Consider the following 18,583-nt stretch of genomic DNA (forward strand, 5'->3'; position numbering starts at 1 on the left):
TATGAATCTATTTATTCTTGGCATGTACAGATGAAAAATTGAACCTGTTAATAAAAGGCACTGAATTTATTCACAAGCTTCCATCAACAATAAATGACAGCTGTGAGTACAGGTGAGCAATGGAAAGATTAAAACATCTGGAATGGAATTGAGTTTGAAGAGCAATGATGTTGGTTTAAATGCTGCACTGCTGAAGCTTCTTGTCAGCCTGCTTTAGGGAGGTCCAGGTGTTCAGCATGGAGGCTCGCAGTTTGGCCCAGATCAGGTGGTCCGTGAGGCCGAGGATTTGAGCAGCATGCTGGGCAGCAGCATCGGGAGACAGAACTGTGGAGCACCCGAGACCTGGAGGGACAATTGTTGAGAGTATTTACAGGTCTGACAATAATAATGAAAGTGAATGGGATTTAGTGATGTTCCATTCTACCTCATTCAGTAGTAGTAGTAAGTGTCAAACCTGTTGTATAACATTGTGCATACAGGCTTTTTGTGGTTATTTAAAAAAACATTTCAGGTAATTCTATCAAAATTATTTACTAAACAAAAAAAAAAATAATAATAATAATAATAATAATAATTTTGCACCAGGAGTGGCATAAAACTATCCAAAAGCAGCATGTAAGACTGGTGGAGGAGAACATGCCAAGATGCATAAAAAGTGATTAAAAGCCAGGATCATTCCACCAAATACATTATTTGAGGTTTGACAGCTCTGCATTTTTATTTTAGCCATTTCTCAGTTTCTGCAAATGAATGCTCCAAGTGACATTTATTTGGAGAGAAATGTCCGTAGTTTATAGAATAAAAACCACAATGTTTATTTTACACAAACATATACCTATAAATAGCAAAATCAGAGAAACTGAAGTGGTCTCAATTTTTTCCAAAGTTGTATGTGTATTAAAGCCCTTAAAAAATAAATCTCCATTACAGTTATAGAAATTATCTGAGATGAAAAAAATAAAAAATAAATAAAAAATGAGCATGCACACATCAATAAATAGGAGAAGCTCTTACCACTAGGCATACGAAGAGATGACCAGACATCCTGTGCACCCCAGTCAGGGGTAACAGGGGGGCAGTTAATAACAGGATAAGCTGTGTTTCCTGACATCACTGGACCCAAACCATTACTCCTTCCAGCAACAGCTACAAAAATTGTGGGAACTCCATCACCTGTGAAGATTAAAAACAGATATTTCCACAGACTAAATCAGAATTATGCGATGTGTTTTCATGCAGTCAAGATGTTATTTAGAGCCACTGCAGCACTACAGTAAGTAACATTTCTTCCCATGGACACATCACACATGCACTTCTGAACATGTGAAAGAAGCATGTGGATCTGTGTGATGTGCAAAATTATTCTGTCCCCCTATATCAACACTTAGTAGAGCCATTTACAGCAATTACAGCTGCAAGTCTTTTAGGTTATGTCTCTACCAGCATTGCGTTTCTAGAATAGTTATTTATTTATTTATTTTTTTGAAAAATCAAGCTCAGCCAGGTTGGATGGAGAGTGTCTAACAGCAATGTTCATGTCTTTCCACAGATGATCAAGGGAATTTAGGGCAAGACTTCGACTGGGCCATTCGAACACATCAATATTCTTTGATCTGAATCATTCCACTGTAGCTCTGACTGTATGTTTAGGGTCACTGTCTTGCTAGGTCAATTTCCTTCCCAGTCTCAGGTCTTTTGCAGTTTCAAACAGGGTTTCTTCCAGGATTACCCTGTATTTATCTCCATTCATCTGCTCATCAACTCGAACCAACTTTCCTGTCTCTGCTGAAGAAAAGCATCCTTACAGCATGATGCTGCCACCACCATGTTTCACAGTGGGGATGGAGTGTTCAGGGTGATTAGCAGTGTTGCATTTTCACCACACATATTGCTTTGCATATAGGACCAAAAGGTTCAACTTTGGTCTCATCTGAACACAGCACCTGCCTTTATATGATTTGCTGCATTCCCTAAAAGGCTTGAGGAAAACTGCAAACATGACTTACAGCCTTTTTTTAATAATGTTTTTCTTCTTGACACTTCACTCTTCTTTTAAAAGCTACATTTGTGGAGTGTGCGATTAATAGTTGTCCTGTACACAGATTCTGATATCTGATATGTGGATTTCTCCAGCTTCTCCAGAGTGACCATGGGCCTGTTGGCTGCTTCTCTGAGCAATGTTCTCCTTGCTTGTTTGGGTGGATGGCCATGTCTTGGTAGGTTTGCATGTGTAGTATAATTTTTCTATTTTTGAAGGATTGATTGTACAGTGCTCCTTGATATTTTAATAACCTAACCACTGCTTTAAACTTTTCCACAACTGCATCTCTGACCTGTCTGGTGAGTTTCTTGGTCTTCATGATGCTGTATTTATACTGAGACTAAATTACACACAATTGGCATCAGAAGTCACTTAATTGCACTGGAATTTATTTAGGGCATAATTCATTTGTATGTCACAATTTTCAGCTTTTTATATAAATAAAACTTTGAAAACCATATATATTTTTGTTCCACTTCACAATGTTGTGCTACTCTGTATTGGTTTATCACAAAAAAAAAAAAAAACACATTTAAGTTTGTGCACGCAAATGTAATTCTGGTTATGCAGCATTACACAATACTCACAAGATATCTTGTGCATGCTTGACAAGTTAAATACTGGAGTTATTAAAATGCTGTGCCTGGGTTTGCAATGGTAGAAAGACTATACACTCTATTCGGTCATCAGAAAATCATAATGATTATAGAGTATAATTGCTACATAATTTTAAAAATGTTACTGTTCTTTTGTACAGAGTTAGATTAGTTTGACCTGCTAAGTAACACATTTAGGCTCCTTTATGTATTAATTTGCAGCTTTAGACTCTTTAATTAGCCAACATATCATACATACTTTAGCCATGTGTAAATAGGCTGTCAGTATATCTGTTGCAAAAATATGCATTACCTTCATATTCAGCTTTGATACGCAGAGTCTCGTCGGGGCCTTTGTGCGCAGAAGTGACTCTAAGGTGACAGGGGATTCCGTATGAGCTGCAGGCTTTGCGGATTCTCTCACAGTGAGCCATGTCAGAAGTCGAGCCCATCAGCACTACAACCCTTCCACTTGATTTTGGTTCCAGAAGCAGCTACAAAATACATAAATACAATTTTAAATAAAAATAAATAAAACTATATTTGTTACAAACCACAGGATTAAAAAGGCACTGATACAAACCTATAATACATCACCAAATCTATTCTGCATAGCAGCAAACCTGTTCCTAGTACACTACTGCCTTTACACCACAAGGTAGAGCTACTTTAACAAAAACAGATTGAAGGTGGCTCATCCCGTTTTGCAACTACCGGTAGTAAAACTTTATCCTGAAGAAAGAAGCAACTTTGCAGAAATCATTTTAAACACGATCCACTCAATTTATAAAAATGAAAGAAAAACGTTATAAGGATCATCAAGACTGACACCCACATTCCGAAAGCTAAAGCTATGCATTTTATTTGAGGCTAAGGGGGCAGGTTTAGTGAGAGCTTGGAGTTCTCTAAGGGCAACAGTCTAGGTCACACTGGAAGAGTTAGGCAATTTTAGTGAAGTACGTGTAAATGGTTAACTTAATTCAAACTGCATGGCTTGTCTATAGTGACCCTGTTTAAAGAAGAATTTCTACACTACAGCATGTGACGCAAACTGACTACGAGAAACAGCTCACATGTCAACCATGGTCTTGAAACAAAGCAAGAACTCTGTTTAGTTGTCTAGTAGCTCTGCCAGCAGCACACCTGCAAATAAGTGCCATACCTGTACTCGCTCAGACACCCATTCAAAGTTCCTCTTCACCATCTGCATAGCTTCAGGAGTGACCTCTTTTAGGTCCCTGTAAACCTAGGGATGGAGAGAAATGGGTAAAAACTGGCTGTGGTTATGTGGATCACAAATAAGTAACTATGGATTCAATGTGCAAGTAGTTGTATTATGTACAAATGACACTGTTAATTGTAAATGCATGATCCTGTTCATACACATGCATTACTGTAGCAGCTGTAAACCTAAAGACAATTGCTTAAATTTTTTTTCTGACAAAATGGTGGCCAGTTGTTCTATAATTTCTGTTAATATGCACGTAATGTAATTATTTATTTATTTGTTTGTTTGTTTGTTTGTTTGTATACATTTTGTACTTTTAGATGGAACTGCTTTTTTTCCCCCTTCTTCCTTGAGGAATTGTATAAGGATGTTAGAGGGGATGCAAAGATCCATAGACTGTTGAGTAAGACATATACATGTATTGTCCTGTAAACACATGTTCTGTACTGCTACACTTAAAAGAAAATAAGCATATAAAGTACTACAAAAAAAAAAAAAAAAAAAAACTACAGAATTGTAAAAATCAACCCGTCAAATACCTGAGGAACCTTGATATGATGATTCTTAGAGTAATTCAGCAAAAAAAAAAAAAAAGATTTTACTGTCGAAGTAACTTCAAAATTCGATACCAAGAAGGCACCGACCGAAATGTCTTAGTACTACAGAGTACCAAAAGTAATTTAAAATAAATAAATAAAAATTGGTTCCCGTTTTCAATACTTTACATTAAACATGCACAAACTCACCAAATGTGGAGAGTTCTATTCAGAGACTTGACAAGCACTCCGTGCATATGCACATCCGTCAGAAATGGATTCAAATCTAAATAGCTGAATGAATTCAAAAGACTGTATCTATAATGTGGCTTCCAGTTGGCTTATTTATTTATTTATTTTTACTCTTTTCCTTCCACCTAAAATGGGGCTTGCAGACACACCTTTGAATAAATGCATTCATCTACTTTAGTTTGTACTCCCTGCCGGCACAAATGTGCAAATGCACACATGCCAATTTAACGCTGTATTGTTTACTGAACAAGCTGTACTAACTGAAGCTGAAAGTAAGAAGAGATGCTTACCTGTTTGTCTTTCTGTTGGCTGCGATCTCCAGCAGGCCACAGCCTCCACGAGTCATTGTCAATCACGTCAGCCAGAACAACCTCCTTGGTGGCCACATTGATGCCAAACTCAATCTGGAGGTGAAAAATGGTAACATTCAACTTTTAAAAAAGAATTATGGGCCGTGTTGGGAACAGACAGCATTAGTCATGGTCATCATGCCACTGATGTTTACCCTGCCCTGTGCTCTGCATCAAGACAGTTTCGCTTCCAAATACATTTAGTGCAGTAAAGTGAAATGCAGTGCCCCAAAAAGTACCTTCATATCCACAAGGGTGCAGTTCTGGGTTGCCCAGGCCTTCTCCAGTATTTCAAAGATAGCAACTGTGCTCTTGCTCATGATGTCCACCTCACAGCGACCAATGGACACACCTGCCAAGTCAAAGCTAGCTGCCAGCAGCTGCTCCTCTGACCACTGTGGGTCATTGTTAGCATCATCCTGTGAGAGTTTGGGATTAAAAACAAATCAATAAATAAATAAATACAAAATCTATACCTTCATATAAACAGCTCTAGCTTAGAGTGATGCGACTGGATGGCACTGACGAACCAATCTGACTCAAGGCTTGTGATAATTTGATAAGTCTTATCATTGATTTCTAATTACGCTACACAATCAACATTCTTCAGAAATCACAAGGCAACACGCAGATTAGCTCCCTGAGCCTTGAGAATTTAAGAAAAAAATAACTAAAGCAGCTTCTTATGACCACCCACCATTTAACACCTACCTTGAAAAACATTTCCAACTTCAGTGGTGAGAAGCGGTAGCCTTCTTTGACCCCTGGGTTCCTCTTGAGGAAGGATCCTGTGGCAATGCGCCTGCAGACCCATTCGATGGGAATCATCTCACAATGGCTGGCAACGAACGCTGTGTCTGAATGCTGCCTCACAAAAGCAGTCTTAACGCCTGACAGTGCAAAGGACACACAGATCACAGTGTGTCAGTCTCTATTCAAACCTCAAATAGCCAGCTTGAAAGCACAAGAGTGTATAAAAGGATCCACTGCAGTATGCAGTGTTTACAGTGACATCTTGTCACATTCATATGAAAATTATGACATTTTTTTTTGTCCATTTGATCACAGCTTTTTACATTTACCAAAAAAGGCATGTTGAATAAATTACCATTAGAAATGGTTTGAAAGAGTGTTGAAATATTAATTGTGATTAAATTGAGAAGCATTTATCCTCTGTATGTGTGCACTAGTATGGAAGTAAAGGACAAGCCTAGGACAGTAACAACATGCTCATGTGGCATGCTAAAAATGTGAAAAAATGTCAGTTACTTTATAGCAGTTTTAGACCACAGTAGTGAAAAGCTTTCATTTGAGGTAGCAGTCAGAAGAAAATTTTAAAGAGGGGTAACTGTTACAGATAGTACTGATTCTTTTAACTCAAAGTAGAAAAAAAATGGATGGATCAACACAAACAATGGACAGAAGTGGAGCGGCAGGAAGCAAATGCCAGTCACAAGACAGTGATTCCACAACACAAGTGCCATCATGAGCCATGCACATGGGATGCAGTTACTCCAATTTACTAAACTGCTCTGTTGAGTTTTACAACAGAAAGGATGGTCACATCAAAAGAAAAGAACAGCTATAACTTTGTATACTGCACATCTGCTTCATAATTATGGACACGCATTTGGGAAATTCACAGGAAGAATCAAGACTTTTTACGTACACTTGTCCCCTGCATAAAACACAAAGCATTAAGGATATGCCTGTCATGATTATTACATTATCAACTTATTGTATAACAAATGGACACATTCTCAATAATATTTGATAACTGTGTGTTTATTTGTATGTTTGTTCACATAGAACAGTGAACAGTAAGCTAGCCTGTCATACAATGACCAAGGCTTCAGTAACTGTGACTACATGCACGCATGGATTGGAGTAGGTGTGTGTGTGTATCATATGGAATGTAATCAAGAGGAAGATCAAGAGGATGATCACAAGCCATCAAACCAAGCTGAACTGCTTGAATTTTTGCACCAGGAGTAAAAGCATGAAGTTATCCAAAAGCAGTGTGTAAGACTGGTGGAGGAGAACATGCCAAGATGCATGAACAATATGATTAAAAACCAGGGTTATTCCACCAAAAATTGATTTCTGAACTCTTAAAACTTTATGAATATGAACTTTAGTTTTCTTTGCGTTATTTGAGGTCTAAAAGCTCTGCATCTTTTTTCTTTCAGCCATTTATCATTTTCTGCAAATTAATGCGCTAAATGACAATATTTTGATTTGGAATTTGGGAGAAACATGGTCTGTAGTTTAGAGAATAAAAAAAACACTGTTACTCAAACATATACCTAGAAATAGCAAAATCAGAGAAACTGATTCAGAAACTAGTCTCTTAATTAATTAATGAATTGCTATGGTTTTAAATAATATTGTTTATAGCAATATTTTTTGGGAGAACGTATTGTGACAGGCCTAATCAGGAACAAAACACTGTATGTTACATGCATGTATGTAAGGTTATCCTCCTGTGTGTCTCTCACTCACCAGCCTCCTGCAGGAGTTTAAACACACAGCTGGTGGTCTTATTGGCAATCGCGGCCTTGCCCTCCATCTGGTCTTTCCTCACAGCGTTGCCCGCCGTGATTTGGTCTTTGGACTGAACCAGAACATGACCGGGCTCGCCCGGGAGCTCGAAGATCTGCTTGGTCTTTCCCTCGTTCAGCTTCTTTCCGAGTTTCAGATCTGAAAGTAGAGGATTTTATTTTTTTAAGTGTCTTAATGCTCCATGATTAATTATGTTAAATAAGCAGCAGCAGCAGCGGTGTGAGCAGCATGTTAATTAACTAAAGCCCTTGAGGCAGAGGGGGCCCAAATCAAATAAAATAAACTCAAGAAAAAGAGAAAACAATGTAAAAACAATAGATCCTTTGAGCTCAAGCTGGTTAAATGGCACATTGAACAGACAGTAGTACGGCGTGGTGAGCGTGAAGCGAGACAGAGTAATGATGCAACGCTCAATAAAAGAGGAGCATGAGTTAATAATCCGGGAGCCTACCTGTGGTTACAGACGCCATTTCTGTAGCAAATCGTATGCCCTGCAACAAACAACAGAAGTTACGGGTTTAATCATCATAAACACAACGATACCTCTCCTGTTAATATCACTCCTAAAACATGTGGGTTCTCCTATAGCGAGCAGGAGCTGCTGGTGGAGGTACCTGTGAGGAGGAGCAGACAGACCGCTGGAGGAGCAGTGGAGGAAAGTTTGGGAGAGGAGAGAGAGAGCCAGCACTGTTTTAAGTATTGTGAACACCGATGACGACACTCTGCCGATTTATAAACACCAATCAGAGTCACGCCGCCATCTTCTTCACCACGTGGGGAATATCGTTCTCTTTTTCTTCAGCGCAAACAACGTGTTTTTAATCACAGTCAGAGAAAAGTCCAGTGAGCCAACTTAAGCTGGAGTTGTACTAATTTAAAGTGAGATAAATAACAAGAGACACGTTTAAAGCCACCAGCGACCCCCAGTTCCAGCTGTGTGATTTGGGTTTAATGTAAAAAAAAATATTTAAAATGTTAAAACTACGTTTTTTCCGTACAGCAGCAGCAGCAGCACCGAAGCACATTGACTTGGTTTTGCTGTGGTTTTAGAGAGACTCCCCCCTGTGTGCGTGTTGGTATGAGCCGGTGTTCTGTCGATAGGATATGTGGATAGACTAAATCACTGTACGTTTAAAAAAGGTATGGTCAAATACGTGATTAGAAACCGTTTTATATAGTTTTTTAAATAGTTTTTTTTATATATTTTTAACTGATATTTACAGTGTTTTTTTTTTAACATGCACGCAGGTTGTTTAATGCTCCCAATAAAAAAAACTTAAGGAAGTATCATGAAAAACATGAAAGCATTAAAAAAAATGTTGGTGGGCGCATGCGCAGAGCCGCTAAGTAGCACGTATCGATGGGTAGCATAACTCGACACAACACCGGCGCCGGGCGGCGTGGTACAGCAGCACGTGTTCGGACTGAGCGATTTTGAGGCGGCGTGGGGAGAGCCCGAGCTCAGGGAGTCTGAACTCCAGGAGAGCGCGAGGACACGCAGCAGCAGCAGCAGCGGGCATGGAGTTTGAGGAGTCCGGTATCGGAGAGGAGTGCGGCGTGTTCGGCTGTGTGGCAGCGGGAGAGTGGCCGACCCAGCTGGAAGTGGCGCAGGTGCTGACCCTGGGTCTGGTGGCCTTACAGCACAGGTAGGTAAACTTACTTATACCTTCTTCTCACCTGCATCCAGCGTCTGAGGGCTGAATGAGAAACTCTGAAGAGTTTATAATAAAACTCTATAACACCTTATTTAGCTTTACACTGCTAGATAGACACGTTGAATAAGGACATATGGAGTTGTTGTCACTTTCCCCCAGTGTTTTGAGAAACTCCAGTCTGTGAAACTTCAGTCAGTGATAGTAAGCCAAGTTATCCTCTGGTCTCTATTATGCCCAAGCTGTTTTCAATAACAGGAGTAGGAGAAGTAACGTTATTAGTTAACGTTAGTTAGTTAATATCTAAGACTGTTTAGTTAAAACCAATACCACAAATAAACAGCAGATTTACAAAGTTACAGCAGAGGCTGAACAATAATTCAATAAAGACTGTTTCTATAACGTGATATAGTGTTTCAGTATGCATTATTTAGACTTAAAAGCATCTGTTATTGACTAATACAGACACTGATACAGTTTTTCAGTGGCTTTTTTATTATTCGTTTTGATATGAGTTGTATTGACAAACTATACTGTAATTTGTTTTGGCCATATCGTCCAGCCCTGTTCACTGTAGTAGACACTCATCTTTAGCTAAATGTGTATTAAACGCAACATAAACTCAGTTTATCCTAATCATGTGAACCTAACTATACTTGTATTTTTGACTTTAATTTAACCCATAAACACATAAACAGGCCAGCATTTTTGTTCATTTTCTGCCTGACATTACATGCCTAAATCTTGAGGCTTTCTATTCAAGCCTATTTCAAAAGTTTTCATGTTTGATAATAAACATTACTGCAAATTCTAATAGTAATTGTAATAGAAATTATATATATATATATATATATATATATATATATATATATATATATATATATATATATATATATATATATATATATATATATTTTTTTAAATATAAATGAATAACAATCATAAAATTGGCACTTTCCTGAACTTCATTTTAAAATCAATATTTTTTTCTGAATACAAATCAAACATTTCATGTCCTCCAAACCTTTAGTTTCTTTGTTTGTTTAGTTGTATGTCTATTTTCAAACATGCAGAATTTGGGTTGATTCCTGTTAATGATTTGAAATTATTGTGTGAAGTAGAGAGAAAACAGGCAGTTTTTAAGTAACCTGTATAAGCCTTTAACGCCCTATAAAAATTCAGAATGTGAATAACCTATTTTACTGCAGAGAAAAAGGGTTTTGTATCACCTTCACTTGTAGCCTGTATGCATTCCAAGGCCTGTAAAGGGGTTTACCTGAAAACTTAATCCAACACCTGTAGACACACATTTCAAAAAGTATTTGCTCACCAATCCAAATAACTGAACTCATTCTAGTGCATATTCCAGCGTGGAATTTACTGTGATAGGATGAATTATCTGTGCTACAAGTCTAGTTGTGAAATTTTCTCCTCCATCATACTAAATATCCCACAGTGCTGTTATAACAAAGTGGAAGAAACTGGAACTGTAAGCAACTCCTCGCTCTGTCGGTGTAAAAGGAGAGAGCAGGGTCAGTGGGTGCTGAGGTGCATAGTGCACAAAGGTTAACAACTTTCTGCAAAGTCGATCACTCTGACCTCCAGGAACCACACATAGAGAGCTTCATGGAATGGGTTTCCAACGTCGATCAGTTCCAGCCAAGCCTTACATTACCAAACGCAAGGCAACATATTGTAGTTACCATAATATTTAAATAAACTTTGACCACATTTACAAAGGTACACTTTTTTTCCCTAAAACTGAGACAGTCAGGACCTCAAATCAAATACTCTTTGATCAGGATAAACTTCTGCCAACTCACCAAGTTTTCAGCTGTCACAGTGTTTGAGGCCATTGAACACACAGAAGTGATTTCCATGATTGGAATGTATGGATCCCGCTCTTCTTTGCACTGATAGTCAATATTCTCAGACCAATCAGTGCTGCTGTCTCCATCATCCATGCTCTGATGAAATCTTTTACTAGGCAGACTAAAATCTATAAATGCAAGACGAGTTAACAGATTAAAATATTATCTAGATCAACAAATTCATAGTCCATATCTATAATCAATTGATCTATAATCAATACCCATAGTATGTGTTTGTTTTTTCATCGTGGGTTAGTGGTAATGAAAATGCTTGGGTAACGCTTGATTTTTTTTTCTTTCTTTTTTTTTTTTTCTTTTAAGAACTTGAATGCAATTTGCAGTTGGTCCACATTTGCACAAACACATTAGGATTACCTTTGCCTTATCCTTTAACATTTAGTGCCGCAGCCCTGCATCTCCTAAATGTTCTACTCTTCTGCAGTTCAGTAAATACATCAATAAATATTGGTTTAAGGTATCAGTCAACTCTGAGCATGAGAAAAAGTTTGGTCTTTATTTATTTGTTTACTTAATTATTTTTGTTTGCCCAGCTTGCCAGGCAACACAAACACTCAGTTTGACTTCCCAAGTTCCTCACTTAGAAAACTCAGAAATCCTGCTTTGTGAAACATCCCAAATGTTGTGATTGTTTTTCCTATAAAGTTGCCTATATACATAAATAACATTATTTTAGCAGAATTTTTGTGATTGCTTTTATATGTTTCTGTGTCCTTAGAAGACATTGTGACCTTGTGATCTTTTCCATGTGCACTCCACACTCATCTCATGTTGATTCTATTAGGACTGTGGTCACAAGACTCATTCACATGGCCATTCGTTAGGCTCTGCATTAAGTGTTCTGTCACACGTCAGTTTTATAAATTAAGAACCACGTCCTTTTAATGAAGTGAGAAATATGTGTATTACCTTCATCTGTGGCTTTTCTTTTTCTTCTTCTGCTTGACATTGCATGCTCTCTTTCCATGAATGTTGTCTCCGTTTCTTCTGTGTACACACACCCACACACACACACAATCAATATGTTGCACACGTGTAGGTTTTTTTTTTTTTTTTACCTTTGAATATTTCAGTGAAGAGTGATGTTTCATACCCATAAATGAGTTACCTTTGTTTACTTTGAATTCCTGACCTCCATCATATGTTCCTGCTGTGCTTGAATGACCATATCCTGTCTTTGCACTGTCGCCTGACCTTAGCAAAATACCATCAACTTGAGCCCGTTCTTCATACTTAGCATCAGCGTCCTCTACTGACATTTTTAAAGCACTGCCAGTTTGGATTAGTCTTGTGATTATGCCAGGGGAGTCTCTCAAAATGGCCTCATCAATGGCCTGATGATCAAATTCAACAGCAATCACATCAGAGTCTTCATTTGAATTAGTTTCTTCAAAGGAATGCTCATCAAACATGGTAGGACTGAACATCCCAGCAGGCCCATAGAGGCCTCTGCTGGGCTTGGACAGAATGTTGTCCAGCTGCTCGTAAAACTTCATAATGCGACGAGTGTCTCCCATATCAGCCTTTCCTCTCTGTAGAGAACGATAAAGATATTTTAGGTTCTTGTATTTGGTGCGACACTGCTTCCAGTCCCTCTCCACGCCCTGCTGAAGAAGCCGCCGTGATATTTGCACAAACACATCCTTGTTTCGGGTCGAAACCTGGAGCTGTTGCTGTATCCCATCTTCTGCCCAGATGTTCAGCAATGCTGCCACCTCTTCTTCTGTCCAGTTCCGGCCTGAGTCATGAACTGTAATCACGTTTGGGTCATCTGATGCCGCTCTTCTCAATGGAGATGTGCTACACCCTTCTGTAGAAAACAGCAGATGAGGACGTTGGTCATGATTTGTAGTGTAATACGTGTTTTTTGTTGTATGTTTGGCACATTTATATTTGCCATTCACTATTGGTATTCCTAGCTTGTTGTCAACTTACTATGCTCTAAACTAGAATAAGTTGGAGTATGTCCAACACTGAAGAGATAGAGAGCAAACCTATCTGAGTAAATAAAAAAAAGCTGTCCAAAGACAGCTTAATACATTTATAATTCACACAGGACAGAACAACAAAGTAAGCCCATAAACTAAATCACAGACCCTATTTATACCTGGATTATGTCCACATAATGCCAAACCTTGTAAAATAAGTGTAATCACACCCAAGACTCATTGGGATACAATCCAATCACTCGGACAAACACACAATAAGCTGTTGGTGCCATCTTGAAATTGAAAACAGCTGTGCCTTGATTCATGCTTGTGCATAGGCAATGGAAAACATTAACAATTTAAGTGGAAACAAAAATTTGTTTAGTTTTTAAAAACTGAATCCTTGATTAAAAAGATGTTGTGCAGAATTGTTCTCCCTTTTTTGTTAAACGAATGGCTGCAGGTTGTATCACCATCTTGTGTACTGAAGCAGTACTGTGCCAAAGTTCAAGTCTTTGGTAGACCATTAGAGTGTATGTGGCTGTGCCAGCAATCAAAACTTGAGTATTTCCAAATACAGGTGTATACATAATATAATAATTATATATAAACTACCTTGGCATTACATTATTGACCAGACAAACATGAATGCAACTGATCAAAAAATCAAACCATAGGCTAAAGTAATACACTAAACCTTGAGTACAATGTGTACTATGTTGTTTGTTTCGGTGATCTACACACCTGTGTCTTTTGTGATGAGGGCATGAGACCCTGTGTTGATTATTGTCTGCATATCTGCCAAACTTTCATCTGTAGTGGAAGAAAAACAGGGAATGAGAAAAGAACAGCTGAACAAGAAAAAACAGTATACAGAAAAGATAACCATCAAGCATACCATCATCAATCTTTATGTAGTTGTCTTCTCCAGGTTCTAGCCTTCCAGTGCCATGGTCACCCTCAGGTCCTTCCCTGGGCAAATTGTCATCCTCGTCCAGGCCATCATCAATGACCTTGCCCTGTAGTATTGCATCCAACTCCGCAAAGAAGCGCATGAAGCGGCCCTGGTCCTTGCTTACTTTGTAATCGTACTTGAGGTTTTTGTATTTGGTGCGGCACTGCCTCCAGTCCCGCACGACGCCGTGCTGTACCTCTAGGCGGCGGGCCATCTCTTGGAAGATGGCTCTGTTGCGATGGGTGCTCTGCAGACGCCCCTGGAATTCTCGGTCAGCCCAGACGGCGAGTAGAGCACGAATCTCTTTGTCAGACCAGTGTCTCCCTCCCTCCATGCCTGAAGAAAAAAATTACTTGTGGTCCTTACCCAACTGAGATCGCACTCTTTACTAATTCATAACAGTACTACCTTGCACCACCAGAATGAATCCAAACTGATATTTGTTTTTTCCCTTTTCTAAACCGTTTCAAACTTGTAGATCTCTAAAGAGTCCTAATTTGAAAGAGCCTGATGATAAACATTGCAATTGACAATTTTTTACTGAGTTCTAATACAGAATTGAACAGAACTTGGCTAATTTGAACAGTACTTGGCTAATCCTGTCAAAGCACATTGAGGGGAGACTGATTTATGTCCATGTTAACCTCAATAGCTCTTTGGGTTTCTCTGCCATTTAGGTGATAAGCATTTTGTTTGTTATGCATTAGCTCATTGAAATGTTGATTTCTAAAAGGTGTTAAAACAGCACAGCAGTAACGAGAGTGAACTGCACTGTTCACACCTGCAGTGACTTGGGGAACTGGACTTAATTACAGTTTGGTACATTTTTTTTAGTGTGAAATAGGATGGCTACTTTTACGAATTTTGCCTATTGTGTCCTATGCTGTTGTATTCTTTCACTAATTTGAGAAGATTTACAATTAGATCTAATTCAGTTTAACTTATGTTCTATGTTGTTAGTTCAGAAGACACTATGTAGTTTAGTCTGTAATGTCCTAATCTCATGTATTTTTGGCATGTGTAAAACAACAGAATTTTAGCGTTAAATTCTAGATTAGCAAAACTAAACAAATACTGTCCAATGTCCCAAGTTAATGTTGCGTATTGAACTTTTAAACACTATTTTAAACTTTTTGTTTTTTGTTTTTTTTTAAGAGTGATGCTTTTTGAAAGCTTTTCGTAATTGTTCTGAGCCACCAAGTTTTTATTATGTGTTTTCTAGAAAGTTCAGAAGTAAAATGAATTGAATTTGCCTTTCATTGAAATGAACTGTACTTCAGGAAAATAGAGGCGGTTTTGCAATCGTGTTGAATTTCAGATATTTACCCTCCTGAAAAGTGCTGATGGAAGCTCCTCCATCTCTCCTCTTGGCGGGACTGCCGTGTTCTTCGGACATTTCGTAAGACCTCTGTAACGTCCTGTTGTCGGACAGTGCCTTGGGCGGTGGAGGCCTCCAGTCTGGTAGAGCCATCGCTCTGCTTTGCGTCTGGCAGCTAAGCCAATCCCTTATAATGCCAAAATCTCTCAACCGGCTTGAGATGGCCTCGTACTTGGCTCTGCTCTCTGGCTCGTCCCAGCCCTCTCTCTCCCTCCACACTACCAGCAGAGCCTTCACCTCACCCCCGTTCCAGTGGGCTGCTGTTCCTCTCTGCTGCTGCCTGTCCTCCTCTCTGCTACCACTCCTCTTCTCCTCTGCACTGAGCTCCATGTTTCTGAGCTAGCCTAGAAATGGCTTCTCTTAGATTTCTGATTCTGCCTCGTCCCTCCTCCCTCCTACTGCTCTCTCGCTCCCTCCCCCCGCTCGCCTTAAGCTCGGTCTCTCAGGCAACCAGACGGTTGAGCCAGTTAGGAGTGAGCACGTGACCAAGAGCTGCTTTGTGACTGGCTTAAGCCTTGGGGGAGGGGTGGGGGGAAATGTGAGAAGTGGCTTGGTGACGAGCAGCACAGCTGCAGCCCCAGCATGACGAGCTCTCCAAATAAGGCAACTGACAGGCCTGCTCTCTCTCTCTCCCTCCCCCCTCTTTCTCTCTCTCTCTGTGCCTGTGTGAGGCAGTGAAAGAGAGTGGGAAATGGCTGCTAATGCTTTCACTTTTTAAATGTGCATTCTCTTTCTGTTTAGCAGCTGCTGCAAGATTCATTAAACACACTTGCTCCATCCTGACCCTTTTAGTATATCCTTATCTCTTGCTTTCTTTTTCTCTCTTTTTCTTTCTCTCTCTCTCTCTCTCTCTCTCTCTCTCTCTCTCTATCGCTGCACACACACACAAGCACACATCTCCTCCCTTCCTCTCTCCACGCCTGCTCTGTTTCTTTGCTAACCCGCTTTACACATGAACCAGTTTGACTCGCCTCATGGCTGTAAGCTAGGCAGCCACAGAGTCATAAAAACAGTGTAGTAAGCAACTGCTTTGGATTTGATAGGCTCTACCTGTGCAAGAAGGAGGGGCTTATTCTTTTCATGCCTATTTTCTGATTTGCATGCCTTGTCAAGACATGTTGCTGCAGCTTTGAGTGCCTGTGGTATTGTGCACACCCTTGTATGGGCCTTTATCTCAAAACAGCCAATAAAGGCATCAAATGTTCAGTATAATGTGAGCAATGCTTACAGTAGTTACCGGGTGAAGGAAATATTGAGTTAAGATATCAGAGTGAGAACCGAACCATCTATCTGGTTTTCTCTTTTTAAAACTCAAAATAATACCTCACATATTGTCTTATGCCCAGCTCAGACTACACGACGGTGCTCCTGCAGTTCTCTGGACCAGCAAAACAGAAGTGAAAATTGTAAGGGACAAAAATGTCATGTAGTCTGACCTCAATTTCTTATACATCTTATGTATTTCAGCAGTCTATAATTACAAAATGAGACCTCCATGCTTTTCTTATTTGTATTCAAAACCCCTTACAGTTTAGTGTTGATTTTAGATCTAATCCTGTCTTTTTACCCAAATGGGGTTTAAGAGAAGGGTTTTTAGAAACCAGTAAAACAAAACTGAGATTTGCTTTATTTCTTCTCAAACACAGATAATAATTCCAAGGCATTTAGCAAGAAAATGAAGTATTAACACACTATTGTTTTGTTTGTTTAACAGAGGTCAGGAGAGTGCGGGAATTGTTACGAGTAATGGGTCCACTCCACCCACATACACCACCCTTAAGGTAATACAATTAAAAATTCATGATGCTGAATGTGTAAAAATGTTTGTGTCCCTAAAGGAAAAGACATCAATGTCTATTTTATTCATAAACTAACACATCCTAGGGTCAGAACAGGAGAATACTGAATATGCTATGTTTTCAATCTGAATTAACTTTTTCTAGACACTAGAGATGATCAAAAAAACTGTTTATTAAATTGCCAGTTGTTAAATAAATAGATTTCTCTATATATTTTATTGACAGTGTTATCAAGGCTCTCTATCACTAAATCAATGCACATCATAACTGACACATAATGAATCTAAATTTGAACAGTTTTTCAAAGTTTGAGGTCATTTAAATATGGCAGTTTTTTTTCTTTTGTCAGAATTTTATGCTGACTGAACCAATAGAAATGCTCCAAAATTATTTGGGGGGGACTTTTTTATTTTTTTTTATAACATTGACTTCTATTGAAAATTAGTATGTATTATTTTTTTTGTTGCCCAGAGTGTGTTAAAAATAAGTTAACTTTGTGGAACCAAAAATAATTGTTCTTCTGTAACATCACTCTAAACAATGCAGAATTTTTAAAGGTGTAATAATAACCGACATTGTTTTAGCTTGTATACATTTGGTGTTGCATGTCCATACCATGTATTGTAAATCACAGTGTTATAAAAAAAAGTTTGGGGTCGCCTGATAATTTTCTTGATTTTCCATTATAAGCCATTGGTTATTTAGATTAGCACTTAGATAAATATATCATATAGCAGATGAAACCATCAAACCTGATTAAACTGGAGATGTTTTGTAAAAAATAAAAACCTTCAACCAGAAGCCAGACTCTCATTGGAATCTATCATAAGTATTTAGAGGCTGTTGTTTCTGCAAAAGGAGGATTTACTAAATTATGTATTTTTTCTGTTGTGGTGCCCAAATTTATGCACCTGCCTAATTTTGTTTAAAGAATTATTGCACACTTTCTGTAAATCCTACTTTCTGTATCCTTCATTTCACTTCTCAGTTATCACTATGTTCGTCTGTTATTTGATATATTTAACTGAAATTGCTGATCCGAACAACCAATGATCACAAAAATTATCAGGGTTCCCAAACCTTTTCATACCTCTGGACTGGTGATATTTTGTAGTTCATTGGTCTGTCATTTTTCACTCTGTGTATTGATATTTTATATTTCCTTTCATCAGGGCATGGGATTAGTGAGCACAGCTTTTAAACCGGAGGACTTGCTGAAGCTGAGATATGGAAATTTGGGGATTGGGCACACTCGATATTCCACCACAGGAATATCAGAGCTACAGAACTGTCAGCCATTTGTGGTGGACACCCTGCATGGAAAGATTGCTGTGGCACACAACGGAGAACTTGTCAACGCTGCCGCTTTGCGCAAGAAGGTGGATCATAATTATGTAGAAATGAACAAGATACTACT

The 18,583-nt window shown here is 38.7% G+C and overlaps 2 protein-coding genes across 3 annotated transcripts in view; one reads left to right on the top strand and one right to left on the bottom strand.

Annotated features, from left to right (window-relative positions):
* Positions 1-15,736, bottom strand: paics (phosphoribosylaminoimidazole carboxylase, phosphoribosylaminoimidazole succinocarboxamide synthetase). Of its 2 annotated transcripts, XM_022664566.2 has the most exons (15): positions 15,316-15,736; positions 13,933-14,325; positions 13,779-13,847; positions 12,215-12,916; positions 12,016-12,093; positions 11,041-11,216; positions 8,017-8,056; positions 7,506-7,703; positions 5,715-5,893; positions 5,243-5,422; positions 4,944-5,057; positions 3,800-3,883; positions 2,951-3,131; positions 1,015-1,173; positions 1-342 (listed from the first exon to the last, which is right to left on the bottom strand). In XM_022664566.2, the coding sequence occupies exons 1-15, from the start codon at positions 15,695-15,697 to the stop codon at positions 176-178; spliced, it is 3,102 nt and encodes a 1,033-aa protein (XP_022520287.2). In that variant the 5' UTR covers positions 15,698-15,736; the 3' UTR covers positions 1-175. The 2 variants fall into 2 exon arrangements, with proteins under 2 accessions (XP_022520287.2, XP_022520294.2); XM_022664573.2 differs by lacking the exons at positions 11,041-11,216; positions 12,016-12,093; positions 12,215-12,916; ... (1 more) ...; positions 13,933-14,325; positions 15,316-15,736 and adding an exon at positions 8,180-8,556.
* ppat (phosphoribosyl pyrophosphate amidotransferase) overlaps positions 8,880-18,583 on the top strand; it is a 16,522-nt gene continuing 6,818 nt past the window's right edge. Inside the window, exons 1-3 of the mRNA XM_022664582.2 lie at positions 8,880-9,211; positions 17,082-17,148; positions 18,339-18,545. Of these exons, the coding sequence (XP_022520303.1) occupies positions 9,084-9,211; positions 17,082-17,148; positions 18,339-18,545 (402 nt within the window). The 5' untranslated portion in view covers positions 8,880-9,083. The remainder of the gene's footprint in view (positions 9,212-17,081; positions 17,149-18,338; positions 18,546-18,583) is intronic.

Source organism: Astyanax mexicanus, chromosome 1, assembly GCF_023375975.1.
Source record: "Astyanax mexicanus isolate ESR-SI-001 chromosome 1, AstMex3_surface, whole genome shotgun sequence".
Taxonomy (NCBI): domain Eukaryota; kingdom Metazoa; phylum Chordata; class Actinopteri; order Characiformes; family Acestrorhamphidae; genus Astyanax; species Astyanax mexicanus.

Coding starts and splice junctions, on each gene's coding strand:
- paics (XM_022664566.2), bottom strand. CDS start 15,697: ATGGAGCTCAGTGCAGAGGAGAAGAGGAGTGGTAGCAGAGAGGAGGAC. Junction 3,884..4,943: donor GCCAACAGAAAGACAAACAG/GTAAGCATCTCT, acceptor CTCCATCCCTAG/GTTTACAGGGACCTAAAAGA. Junction 1,174..2,950: donor TATCAAAGCTGAATATGAAG/GTAATGCATATT, acceptor TAATCTTCACAG/GTGATGGAGTTCCCACAATT.